Source organism: Drosophila innubila, chromosome X (assembly GCF_004354385.1).
Source record: "Drosophila innubila isolate TH190305 chromosome X, UK_Dinn_1.0, whole genome shotgun sequence".
In the NCBI taxonomy this organism is placed as follows: domain Eukaryota; kingdom Metazoa; phylum Arthropoda; class Insecta; order Diptera; family Drosophilidae; genus Drosophila; species Drosophila innubila.
The window spans coordinates 16,789,895-16,804,380 of NC_047626.1; the positions used below are offsets into that span (position 1 = coordinate 16,789,895).

Genomic DNA, 14,486 nt, shown 5'->3' on the forward strand with positions numbered 1-14,486 from the left:
TGAGAGGAGACAATCAGCCATCTGCTGGCACAGGATGCTACTGGCCAACTGGACAACCAGGCAACAAGGCAACAAGGCAGCTAGCCAAACCCGCCAGTTGGCCAAACTGGTCATTATTTAAGGCTGTTAAGCGATTTCCGTTGTGGGATTGAATATTTTGCAGGCACTCAAAGTCTCTGTCTCTCTATGTGTATATATTTGTGGGTGTGTGTGTGGGTGTGTGTGTGGGTGTGTGTGTGGGTGTGTGTGGGTGTGTGTTTGGGTATGTAGTGCGTGAGTGTCTGGCATATTTCTATTTTAAGCAAATGCACAATGCAGCACACACACTTTCATACGAGCTGCAAAATATGCAAAAAGGAAAACAAGCAATCAAAAGCCCAATCCTCACACACACAAATAAAACGTTGCCAACCGCACGCCATTTTCATGTTGCATCCTGCCATTACAGTCACACACACACACACACACACTCTCTCAAACACACACACACATTTGCCGGCTTCACGGCTTCTCCGATTCTCGTACTGGCCGCATATGCAAAACTGCTCGTTTATTCAACAACATAAACATTGTTGTGCACATAAATTTATACAAAGTTCTAGTTTACATACCAATTCACACACACACACACACTCACACACTCACTCACTCACACACACACACACACAAATACACCTATAGAGCTGGCACAGTTAAACGGGCCGAATCGATATTCATATCAACCGCAAAATGTGTGTCGACGTCGCTGCAGCGAAATTTCAAGTTTTTTTGTTGTTCATTCTTAAACTACCCTAACTGAGCGGGTGTTATGATTCCAATACTAATTATGTAACACCCAAACTTTGCTTCTTCTTGACAATGTAGTTAGGCAATGTTCTCTCTAACGTTTGATATTTTTTTGTTTGCTGAGAACTTTTCTTCAAACAATTGTGAGTTGAATGAATCTTGAAATAGAATTCATAACATAAGTAAATTGATCTTTAAAACACACAGTTAAGAATAAACATGTCGTGTTGTTGTATGTTCAGGAAGACATTCGAATCCACCTATTTTTCAAACTATAGCTCTAGAAATAGAGAATGCAGCTTAGCAGGGAAAGTTTGACAAAGGTAACTTTTTACAAATAATTTCAACAAGATTTTACCAAAAAGTTTTGACCAAAGTAAATTTCAGTCTGATCGTTATTTTTAAGTGGAGAAGGTCATTCAAACTTCGTCGTATTATCGTATTTTTCAGATGTTTTTTTTAAATTGTTGTTTTGGGCCATGCGGGTCTTTTGACATTAAAGTAGGCTGCACAATTGATGCATTTAAAGCACCAGCATATTGTCAGGGCCGACACGCCGCTTTTTGGCTGGCCAACATATGTTTGTAGTTTATCAATCCTCCAGTCAGTCAATAAGTCAAACAGATACAAATGTCCAAAATTAAAATATTTGTTTAAAAACTTTGAAGTTTTGTCGTAAAATTCGTCGAGAACGAAAGTTTTTTAAGAATAGGGAAAACATCTAATATATATATTATTATTTTTTATTATTATGGCCAACATATGTTTATCAATCCGCCAGTCAGTCAGTAAGTCAAACAGATACAAATGTCCAAAATTATAATATTTTTTTAAAAGCTTTGATGTTTTGTTATAAAATTCATCGAGAACCAAAATTTTGTAAGAATAGAGAAAACATTTTATGTATATTATTATTTTGTATTATACTATTTTTTTCTTCAAGCTTTCTTATTTTGAAAATTAAATTATTAAGTCAGTTTAGTTGGAGGACTTCACAGGTATTTATATTAAATGTTGCAAAATTCTTTTTCTGTCTTGCCGCATTTAAATCTTTTTTTATCTTGAGTTAAATACAGTTGTCAGTTGCAGGGCAACGCCTTCGTCTCCACCCCTGGCAATCCTGTTAATTGCGACAATTCGCTGCTCAGCATACGCTCAGTACACCTACTCAAACTCAAGGACTTGCAAAAAGCTTTCTGCCATGTCAGACTCGCACCAGTGCACTCCTGCCTGGCGACAGGACACGCCAAATACTATACGTGTATATGCCAGCTCTCAACAGATTCTACTGTGTCCAGAAAGTGTCAGGTCCAGTAAAAATCTCTATCTTACTCCCCATTATATTGCTGCGGACCTCTTTATTGGGTTTGTAGCTAGACTTTAAGGTATACGTTCTATTTTTAGATAGGGAATATTAAAAACATCGATATTCTACTAATTTTCGATGTATCGATGGAAATCATTCAATGTTCTAGATAATAATACAAAGTTTAAAATATTTTGATAAATAGTAGAAAACATAACAAATGGATCATAGAAGTGTAACTTTAAGTTTACTGAACATACGGCACCCACAAAAAGAACTGTTATTTCCATGTTTTATTTTTTTTTTTTTTTTTTTTTTTCTATTTAACGCGGTAATAATGTCATACCGAAGCTTTTTATAAAACATTTCATTTATATTGCTGCTGTTTTTTCTCTTTTTTTGTTTGTTTACTTGTTGTTGTTGCTTTACTTTCCTTACGGTGTAAATAAATAAAATAGCAACAACCAGCAACTTGGCAAGCACCCAAAATTGTTTTTACCATTCAACAGTTGGCCACATTCGTTGAGGTTGTCTGGCAGCCATGGATGTGGGGTATAGGCAGCTCGGTTGGAGGGTGAGGAAGTTGTGGTTGGGGCTGTATCGAGACGGTGGGAGTGCTGGCCGGGGGCAGGGTTGGTTCAAGTGGGGAAGTTGCTGGCGTGTTTTGGATACGAAGCCACATTTGCGTCCTCGGCGGTTTTTGTTTGCGTTTGCGTTTTGTCAGCCATGTGACAGCAGCGTCACCAGCGACACCAGCGGCACCAGCGCCACCTGCGGCTCCATATTGACACTTTTCTGTATATATATATATATATATATATAAATATATGTATGTGTGTGTGTGTGAATATATATCGCGGTGAGTGTGTCTTTTTGATCGTATTTGTTCAAGAGCTTTAATCAAATAACCGATAATTAAATGTTACAAGTTTTTGGCTGCAAACAAACAAAAACAAGTAAGTAAGGCAGGGCAGTTTCCCTTCTCTCCCTCACCCTGTCTATTCATCTACACCTAGAGAAAAAATGCACGGAAAAAAAATTGTTTTTTTTTGTTTTTCCATATAACATTTAAATACAAAACATATAAAAACTAAATGCAAAACACTTTGATTTAATTATAAACATGCTAGAATATTATAGTAATATAAAAAAAATTCCAATCAAAAATTCAATATTTCGTTTAATAAACTATATTCAATTTAAATATTATTATTTTAGTTTAGATAAAACCGAAATTGTATAACTAATTTAAATTTACCATAAAAATATTTTTCATATATTATTTATTTATTCATATATACAAAAAATTAAATCATACACTTACGCGTAATACTCAAAATAATTTATTGTAAGAACATTTCATTTTTTAAATATTAATATAAAAAAAGTGCATGATTTAATTTAAGTATGTTTGGAATTTATTTTTCAATTAAAAAATAATTCGAATTAGACAAATTGTATGCACGTAGGATGGTTTTATTCCAATATTAACGCATATTCCCTGCCAAATATAAACAAATTATAGGTAAATACTAAAATTTCAGAGCATTTTACTCTGCGTGTATTTCTTAAAATATTTTTTACTTTGTCTGCCCTCTACTGTCTTTGCACTCTACCACGATAAGGTAAAATTTTTTGTCTGGGCCAGTTGGCAGTCAGAGCTCGTGTCAAAATTGTCAGCATGCCAAAGGACGTTGTTCACCCTCACCCAGGACATCAGGACATGCCACGTTAACTGCTCGCAATGCCTTTGGAATTCCAACCTGGGATTGCATGGCATAAGTCGACAACATGAGCCAATCGAAATTTCTCCCATTTAGCCCAAGTTGGGTGTGTCTGGCCAATTGTGCTAACAAGTCTGCTAAATGGCCAATAAATGAATATTGATTTCAGAGAATACTATGAAAACTCAACTAAATACTTTTAATGAATTTGCTTTAAAAACAAAGCATACACTTTTGTACATTTTCGAACAATTATTATCAAATTAAATATTTATTATTTTTCCAACTTTTTGATTCTTATTTTTCAATTATTTAACATTTTTAAATCAATCTGTAATCTTTAATGGTTATTAAAAATGCTATTTTCTAGGTTTGTTATAAATTTTAAACAATTATTTATAATGATTCACTTGACGTCGTCATCAATGTAACAAAGATTAATAGTTAAACATGAATAATAGAATATGAGCAAAATAAAACAGGACTTTTTAAAAATATAAAATAAATTCCTTTAATATATTTATTGTAAAAGCAATAAACTAAAATCAAATTCTATGTATTATTTTCAAGATAATTAAGGGATGAGCTTGATGTATCTTTACTAAGTATCGTGTATGTATATATATATATAAAACTGTACTGAATGTGTTCTCAATGTGTTTTCTTACATCGATGCAATTAGTTTACATATTGAAGGTTGAAATCATAATTATAAATGCATGCTTAGGTTTGAATATAATCCGTTTCCTCTACATGACTTGCATTTCTCCATCCACCAATCTCTCATGCTTTTGAATTAGCCTTTCCAATTCGCGCTTGACCAGCACATTTTTTACAGTTTCATTGCGAATGCGCTGTAAAGTGGCAATTTGAAACATATCAAGTGATAATTTGGTGGTATCCAAGGATATGCTAAGCACTTTGATGGCCAGATTCTTGGCTTCCTTTAAACTAATGCCTTGTTTGCCCTCCAGCTCCGCTCTGAACATAGATCGGGCCACATCAAAGTTATTGCCAATAGCAGTGGCTCCCCAGCCAACATAGTTGCCACTTGGATCCGTATGATACAGTTGGAAACTGTATTTTTTATCCCAGCCCATGTAGAGCATCGAAATGCCGAAAGGACGTTTACCTGATTGAAGTGTATACATATGTTTAATCCCAGCTGCATAGGTAACAAGATCTTCACATAAAATCGGCTCGTTGTATTCCACAAAATGGTTTTCAGCCTTCGATCGCAGCTCTTGATCGATCACATTCGCATCGGACATAATACCCGACCCTGTACAAACCATGTCATTATTCAAATGAAAGAAATTATTCCATGGATCAGAGTTGTCATTCAAAGTGTTATTGGTGCGACAATCGATTGCAAGCAAAACTCCGTCATCGGCCAAAATGCCCAGACACAAATTAGCACGACATACAGCCTCCATTGCGTACTCCACCTGATAAAGACGCCCTTCAGGGGAGAAATTATTGGACTGCTCCATTTTATTTCACCTATTTGAATTTAACGGGAGTGTAGATTCGAGCTTTTGTTATTCTTAATTGGACATACATTATTTTCTACATTTTAGCCTTTGTTGTCAACACATACTTTGATGATAACTACCCTATTTTTTCTATGGAAAATTAAAAAAAAATAATAATCATAGATTGTTTCCAGTGTAGAGCAACAAATAAAAATATCATTTTAAACCAGAAACCGTAATTATTGATTTTTTTTTAAATACAAAAATTACTCACTTCTAATGGACGTAGAACAAAACTAACTACACGAAAATCTTTAGTTTTGTTAAATCTCTGCATTTTTCCCATGATTTTACAAATTCAAAATTGATTTAAAAATAAAACTCAAAAATAATGACTATAAATAATTTTAATTTTTTTTTGATCAAAATAAAACCTAATAAGGCATAGGATCCTTAATATTCGTCCTTGAAGGACATGTGATGATAGATAAAGAATATGTTATCATATCGGCGAAAAGCTTAACACAGAAGCCTTAAACTATTGTTGAGTATTATTTTGATAAAAAAATAAAAAAAATCATATGCAATCACTATTTTTGAGTTTTATTTTTTTTGATCAAAAATAGTGATTATTGGTGAAGAAAATCATAAAAACCATTATAACTTCATTAAAACTTGATTAAAAAAAAATAAAAGTGACATAAGAACATGAAATTAAAGCTTATAAAAACATTTAAACTTATTTTAATGAAGTAGAAAGCATTTTAAAGTTAGTAAACAGGTTATTTGAGTGCTAATATACCCTAGAAAATTTTAAACAGGATATATGCTTGTATTAAACCTTTTGATTCATATTTTCAACTTGTAATACTGAACAAATTTAAAAACTAATAAAATGATTAAATTAACTTTAGCTTTTGAAGAGTTTCGCTCATTATGTGTAACTTTTCAATTGCAAAATATTTTTAACAAAATAATTAGTTTCCTTGACTTTTGCTGTTTCGATTGTAAATTTCTTTCGTTTGTCTTGAATACAGCGTATCTTCAAGTTGTGCGTATACTTAACATATTGTTGCTTTCGTGTTAAAAATGAATTCTTTTGAACACCATTCTCCTCTCCATGCGGCGTTCAGTTGGTTCTTTGTCTTGTCGCACATGAGCTGCTGACAAAGATGACAGACTGAATGACAGTTGGACGGACTACAGCTGCCTTCAGCTTTTTCTGTAAGGACAGCTGACCACACACAAGCACATGTGCTTGAGTGTCTGCGTGTGTGTGTGTGTGTGTGTGTGCGTGTGTGCTTCACTTAACCAACTGGAGCCACGGGGAAGTAACTGTTTGACATTTGCTGTCATTGTCAACGTCCTCGACAATTGTTATTGTTGCTGCTGTTGTTATTGTTGTTGTTATTGTTGTTGTTGTTGCTGCTCGTGGTGTTATTGTGACCGCCTGCGTTGCCCTTGTGCAATTGCCGTTGTTTATCCAGAACCTTTGGCTAGCATTGCTATTGTATCTGTGGCCTTTGCTTGTACCTCATATATGGAATTTTAACCACCCCCTGTTTCTTTACTTTTCCTTAGGCTTTGCACTTTTCAATCGATCCCCCAACAACAACAAAAAAACAGCAGTAACAATAACAAGTGCCGCAGGCAAACAAATTCATAGTAGCAGCAGAATAACGGTTCGCCCAGTGTTGAAAGATGTCTGTTAAAGTAACAATTGTCTAGATTTTCTCTGATTGTTTTTATATTTCATATTTTGATGTTTCTTTGTACAGAAATTACTCATGTTTGATTTTTTTATATAACATTCTAATAGAAACCACATTAAAAATAAATATTAAAATTTTTGTGTATTTAAACGTTATATTGCATATATTTAAAAAATGCGCAAAAAAAAATGTCATAATTTCGTAACTTTTTTCAAAACATTAAGAAAAAGAAATACACTAATAAAATTGACAAATGTAATAAATACTTTATTAACATATTAAATAAACAGTTGATTTTAAGTACTCAACTCACTTATACGATTTGGATTTTTATATTCAGAACAAAATACTTTGAAATTAAATAGTTTATCATTTAAATTCAATATGCTGAAATTTTATTTTTAAACTTGAGTGTTAGTTATTTGGTCGGTGAATGTACTAAGAATGAGAGAACTACTTAAACTATGAATAAACTATGACGTCAATATTCATGACTGGCATCTCTAATTAATTTTGAATGCAATTTTTTTTTATCTTTGCAGTTAAAGAAGAAACAAAAGAAGAGTGAAAACCAGCAGCTAATCATTGCAATTGCTTCAAAAACGGAAACGGAAGTGACGTGCCGTCCGCGTCAAAAAGGGACAGAGTTGTCAGACAAATGTTGAAAAATGCAAATTAAAATACAATAAAATGTAAAACACGATACTGACAACGACAACAATAGCAGCTGGAGCAGAAAAGACTAAACTGTTAAAGACAGACAGAGAGCGAGAAAGAGGAATAGCAAGAGAGAATTGCAGATGGAAGCATGCGAAATGGAAATGAGACACGAAGTGGCGGTAACTTTTCCACTGAATTGATTTGAGCAATCGGCAACGACGTCGTCTACGGTCACAGGATACGGTATAGATAGCAGCATTAATTTGCATAATTTTCAGAGCATTGCAAGTCATAAAAAGGCGCCAAAAACAAACATAAAACGCATAAAAATAAAATTATAAATAAAAACAAAAAAAAAAACAAGGAAGTTCAGTAAATAAAAAACAAACCAAAAACAATGTAAGCAAAAGGTTCTGTTAACTGAATGCCTCTCGCAGTTGTTGTGCAACAACAACAATAACAACAACTAGAACAACTATAACAAACATCATTGAACTGGTCCCAACGAAAAAGCGCGAGCAAAACGCGCGTGAAACGCGAACAAAACGCGAGTGAAACGCTACATTTACGTGAAAAAAACGGACGCAAGGGTTGCCTATAAATGTACCAGGACAGCAGCTGCAGCAGCAGTAGTCGACGTGGCAGCGCAGCAACAGCAACAACAACAGCAGCAGCAGCAGCACTAGCAGCGGCAGCAACACCAACTCAAGCAACAACAACAGCAACAGCGAGCGATGAGGAGACGTTCGAGGCGCTGACAATAATTACAACAACAACGATCACAACGACAGCTGATGCTAAAATTGGAGCTGCCGATGCGACAGCAACAACAACAACAACTACAGTAATTACAGCAGCATCAGGTGCAGCAGCAGCAGCAGCAGCAGCAACAGCAACAGCAACGACAACAAACGCTACAGCAGCAACAGCAACAACGAGTGCAACTATTGAAAACGCCGCCAACAGCAGCAGCAACAATAACAGCGACGACGACGACGACGTTTACACCGACGCAGACGCTTACATTGACGTCGACGTTGACGTCGACGTTGACGTTGACGTCGATATTGAGTGCACGACAGCGCACGGTTCGCGTTTGCCATCATCGAACAGCAGCGGCAGCTGCGGAAATGCAACAGCAGTGTTGCAACAGCAACAGCAGCAACTATCGCAGCAGCAACAGCAACAACCACAATCCCAATCCCAGCAACAACAACAACAGCATAAGCAATTGCAACGGGCCGCCGCATCATTAAACGCCGATGTTCGGTTGCTGCGTAAAATTGGATATATTGCATCACGAGTGCGTTGCCTGGCAAAATATTACGGCGATTTTCATTTGGTTAATCCGTACAGTGCACAGCGGCAACGCCGCCAGCTGCAGGAGATATTGTTAAAGCACTCCATTTTTGATCCAGGACGGGAAAGTGAACGGGCGCTGCTGTTGGCCGCGGCAGCGGTGGCCGTTGGTGCAGCCTCCGCAGCAGCAGCAATCACAGCAGCAACAGCAGCGACAGCAGCAACAACACGCAGTCAAAGTTGCAGCAGTTGCTTTGAGGAGCACGAACAGCAGATATTCGAGGAGGAAGCAGCTGAGCCAAAAGAAGAAGAAGAGCAGGAGTTGGCCATTGCCACGGTGACAGCAGCGACCACAACAACAACAACTACAGCCACAGCAACAGTGCGACGCAAATCGTCGAGCAGCTCAGCAAGTGCAACAGCCACCGCATCCGCATCAACATCCGCATCCGCATCGGCAAGCGCATCCGCATCCGCATCGGCATCCGCATCGCTTTTAAACGCCGCCACGCCCATTGCGCTGCTGGAGGAGTTGCTGATACAGTTCTACGAGGATCAGGATCAGTGCAGCCATAAGCTGACTGTCATCAGACGACGACTCGCCTGCACCGATAACCTTAACAACAACAATAACAACAATAGCAGTAACAACAACAATAACAACAACAACAGCAACAACAGTCAGAGCAGCAGCAGCAACAACAACAGCGGCAGCAGCAGCAGCAGCATCATTAGCAACGGCCATAGTCTGACCATGTCCACATCCATGTCAAACATGGTCGAAGCAGCAGCAGCAGCAACAACAGCCGCCGCCGCCGCCGCGGCAGCAGCAGCAGCAGCAGCTGCTGCAGCAACAGCAACAGCAACCGTTGCCGGTGAGACGGCCAGCGGAAGCAGCAACCTGGCGGCAACTGGACAGCATCAGCAACGCCACACGTATTTGCAGCCATCAATTGATGCCGATAATCCACGTCGACGTCGTGCCAGCGATTGTTCAGCGGTGCAGGCAGCTGCCGCATTATCAAATCAACTGCATTGCATCACATTAAAGAACAACAATTGCACATCAGCAACGGCAACAGCAACCGGTAAGCTGCCATTTCATCGCGGCAGCTGCGGTGCTGCCGGTGAGCATCTATTGGCCGCCAATTCGATTGCCAATCGTGCCACCATCATTTTAAGTAAATCATGCAGCAATGTCGATGGCGATGCCAGTCTGATGACACCGAATGTTGTCAGCACCAACAACAAATTGAGGGCCAGTGCCACCGACATTGAAAGCAATTCGAATGCATTGAATGGTGCCAGGGATGCGATGACAACCATTGCAAATGCGGCCGCTGCTGCTGCCTCCAATAATGGCAACAATGAGTTTAGCATTCTTCAGTTGAACAATACGATCATCCAGTGTCATTTTAATGACGATGATTTTCGCGCCCTTGTCAAGGATCTCAAGTGCAAGGTTGAGTACACGGAGCGCATGAATTGGCTATGTAAGTATCATTTACATTTCTAATAACTAGCTGCATTTGATTCCCTAGTATTTATAATCTCCGAGAAGCAGCTTATAGTCCCAAGTGGTACTATAACTTTTCAGAAACCTAAAATATTTAAACTAAATTTTGTGACAATTATATGAAAAGTATTCAAAGCGTTATTTCCCCATCGTTTGTTTTATAAGTTGAACTAGTCGGAAAGGCTAAAGTCTAAATCCCGACCATTGGATACCCGTAACTTATTTTTATATATATATCAAAGTACTTTAAAGAAATTACTACCCAACAAAAACTACTGCATACTTTTAGGTGATTGTATTGAAATAATAACTTTATTATTAACTTTGGTTAGCTAATACTCCCGCTCTACTTGTCCGATCTTTCTGAGATTAAGTGAGATTATAGATAATATTAATAGATAACGTTATTTACCATAAAAACTGTATTATTTAAAAAACTGTGGATGTGGTGGTTTTTCGCGATTTCCGTTGGCGGAGGGGGGTGTTACTTACATTTGAAACAAACTTGATCTACCTCTTTTAGTCTCTGAGATCCTTTTGTTCATACAGACAGACAGACAGACGGACAGACGGACCTGGCTATATCGACTCGACTATTGATACTGATCAAGAATATATATACTTTATAGGGTCGGAGATGCCTCCATCGAACATTCCCTTTTACTTATTTTTTAAATATCGGGTATAAAAATGTCGAAGCGAATTGCAGCTTAGAAATTAAAATCAGAAAAAACTCAACACTTAGTCTTAGTCTGAGAATTTGTTATGTACATTATTTCAAAAACTAGAGAAAAGTGGCATATTATGGGGCTATTATGAAAAGGGGTTATTAAAAAAAATGGAATATGTTTTTTACTGACAGCACATATTCTTCGGGCTGGGAAGTATAAAAGTGAACACTTAACTGACTTTTTAATATTCCCGAAACACTGTCAGATGTAACTATTTACTTTGTGATATCAACTTGATTGACAAAAATCCATGAAATATACAAATGAAAAAGCATTTAATAAATGTTAAAAAAATATTCAACGGGCGTAAAATGGGCGTGCCAAGCTTGTTAATATAAAATATGTAAATTCTTAAAATTGAAATCGATAAGACCAAGTTCATTTTAAATATGTAAATTCCACCTAGTCAACACTATGGTTGATATTTCGGCATAAGCTTAAATGCCATCAAAGTTTTAAGAATCAAACTGCTTTAAAAATAAAATAAACATGAATTCATACAAAAAGTAAAATGCATTTGTATAACTTGCAACTGCATTTCATAGATTTCTTTGATATATTGTATACTCAAAGAAATAAAACCATTAATTATTCTACAATATGTGACAAACAAAAAATGTAAGGAAATATGAAAACCAAAAAAGAAACTCAAATGCAATTTGTATAACTTAACGCTTAGCATTTGTCAAGAACATTTCTGCCAACAAATGACCGGTTAAGTTTGATGCGTAAATGCCTCAAATGATCCGTAAGCGAAGTCTGCAGCAACCACAACAACAACAGCAACCACAGCAACAACAACAACAGGGAACAAGCTAAAAGCAAATGCAAAATTTTTTAAATAGAACTACAATGAAATGTAAAAATCATTTCAAATTGTGTTGTGCTCACAATTGCTAAAGGGGTCGCCCATTCGTAATCGCATTCACATTCGCATTTACTCGGTTCGCTGCATTCGGTGACCTCGTTGTTACCCATTTTTCGCCCACCCGGTCGGAGGAAGGCATTAAGCGATTTAGATCAAGTGTTGTCCCTGCATAAAATCATGCAAAAACCACTCTCAAATACGAGTTAAATTAAGCAACAAACTATAGATGAGATGTGACTTTCAGTTGAGTTCAGTTCAGTTCAGTTCAGTTTTACCCGGTACACAGATAAAAACAAAAAAATTTTATTTATATTTCAGCATGTATTTCATAAGTATGTGCTCAGAATATAATTGTCGAAATGGCGGATGTCAATTAAAAATTATAATAAAAGAAGTACTTTCGATACATAACTTATTTGAACGTATTATTTTTTGTCAAACAATATTTATTTGCTTATTTCTTCAACTCATGTTTTTTGCTAGTTTGTTTCTGCTTCGACGATGGTAATGGTAATGGATATCTCTCAGTCGGTCACACTCGAGTATAGCTTGCTTAGCTTGCTTGTTACGTGAACATACGTGAAGTTTCGATTACACAATTATTAGATTGAATCATAAAATAGATTGATTAACATTACATTTATGCTTCGCCTTTAAATTGAATTTTTTTCAATTAGTTACACAATTGCATCGTTGGTTTCACATAGAGTATGAAACCGATATGGTACATAGAAAGAAATCCAAATATGTTATTTTATACTTCTAGATAAAATGGTATTTTTTTATGAGCTACAAACGTGACACATTACTTTTGACCAGGGAATAATACCGGAACGCTACAATTATAAAAACTTTTCTTTAAACTAGTAAAGTCAGTACAGCTCGAAAACAATTATTATTTTTTCGAAAAATGAAACCCTATATATTTTCTGGGTTTTCGGTTGGTTTTCAATTGGTTACATTCGTTTAAAATAATTTGTATTTTATAATTTGTATCTAAAAACAATAAACTATTTTCTTGTTTATTTAAATTTGAGGTAAATTGCATTTAATGTGTGTTTGTCCTGTGTAATTTTGTCTGGAGAAAATGGTATCCTATACGTGACTCTTTTGTGAAGATTATTTTATGACACGATTTTCAGATGAGAATCTTTTTTCAAAAAATCACATTTTGATCATATGCATGAGTCATTTTAGAGACTTTGTTTAAAAGCCGCCTTAGATTAATCTGTTCGAAAAGTTCCATCCTGGTAATATTTTGTTGTTAAGCCAACCAGAAAAATTTACAAATATCCCATAGTGCAGTGTCCAAGTCTTTGTCTATGTCTGTGAATCCAGAACTGTGTCTATGCCTGTGTCTAGGGCTTGGTTCTCTCTGTCTTCTTCTTGTGGTTGGCACATTTTGCTTTTACTGCTTACGCCTTTTATGTGTTCACTGTACTGTATCCCATCACTGTGTATGTATGTGTGTGTGTGTGTGCCTGTGTGTGTGTGTGTCTGAGTTCATCCAAGGACAACGACAACGACAACAACTTTGTTGAATGGCATTAAAAGTTGTCTTTGTATCGACGCGCGACTTTTGTCGTTTGCCACGGTTTTTTTTTTTTTTTGTATCCTTACGTCCTTGCAATTGGCTAACATACATATATATATATACTTTTATTTATATATATATACATATATATATATATATGTATATTTCACAGAAAATACATATGCATGTATACTGCATGTGTGTGTGCTGGCATTTTTCCACTTTGTCGCATTTTAAACATTTCAATTAAATTGCCACGTTGCCTGGTTTTTTGTCGACTTCGGCTTTTGGCTTGCAACTGGAAAAGAAACTGAAAAATTGCGGGCATTGCAATTGTGTTGCCTACTTTTTGGCGCCTGTTGATTGCTTTCCATTCAATTGCTCAACAATATTTGCCCTGCCACATGACATTTTAATTTTGCCATCTCACTCGCCCGCTCTCCCTTTCTCCCTTCCTCTCTGTCTCAAATTCTTTCTCTGCCTTTCATTTTACATGCTCTACTACTCATCCCGCTGCCTGTCTGCTTTGATTTTTATTGTTGTTGTTAATCTCTTAAGTTGATTACGCGCTCAAGCGTATGACTCGCTTTACGTGTATGTGTATGTCTGGATGTGTGTATGTGTGTATGTGTGTGTGGCCACACAATTTTCTGAAAGCTGTTCTGGCAATCATCGACATCTTTACTTCGTTTTCTACTTTCTACTTTCTGCTTCCGCTTTCTATTGGCCTTGCATAATTTTATAGCCCGTTTTTAACTGTTTCTTATCCCCTTTGCCTACGCATACCCTTCCACTCACCATCCCTCGCCCACTGCCTTCACCAATCACGTCTTGGGTTGCATTTACAACCTAAAAGCTGCTTTCGGATTTAACAG

At 36.6% G+C, this 14,486-nt stretch overlaps 1 protein-coding gene across 2 annotated transcripts in view; it reads left to right on the forward strand.

Moving 5' to 3' along the window:
* Window positions 1–7,957: 7,957 nt before the first annotated feature.
* LOC117794124 (high affinity cGMP-specific 3',5'-cyclic phosphodiesterase 9A) overlaps window positions 7,958–14,486 on the forward strand; it is a 58,190-nt gene continuing 51,661 nt past the window's right edge. Inside the window, exons 1-2 of one of the 2 annotated variants that reach the window (XM_034634611.1) lie at window positions 7,958–8,570; window positions 9,315–10,455. In XM_034634611.1, coding sequence (XP_034490502.1) covers window positions 8,265–8,570; window positions 9,315–10,455 — 1,447 coding nt within the window. In that variant the 5' untranslated portion in view covers window positions 7,958–8,264. Of the gene's footprint in view, window positions 10,456–14,486 lie in introns of both variants that reach the window. The other variant, XM_034634610.1, reaches the window with a different exon arrangement.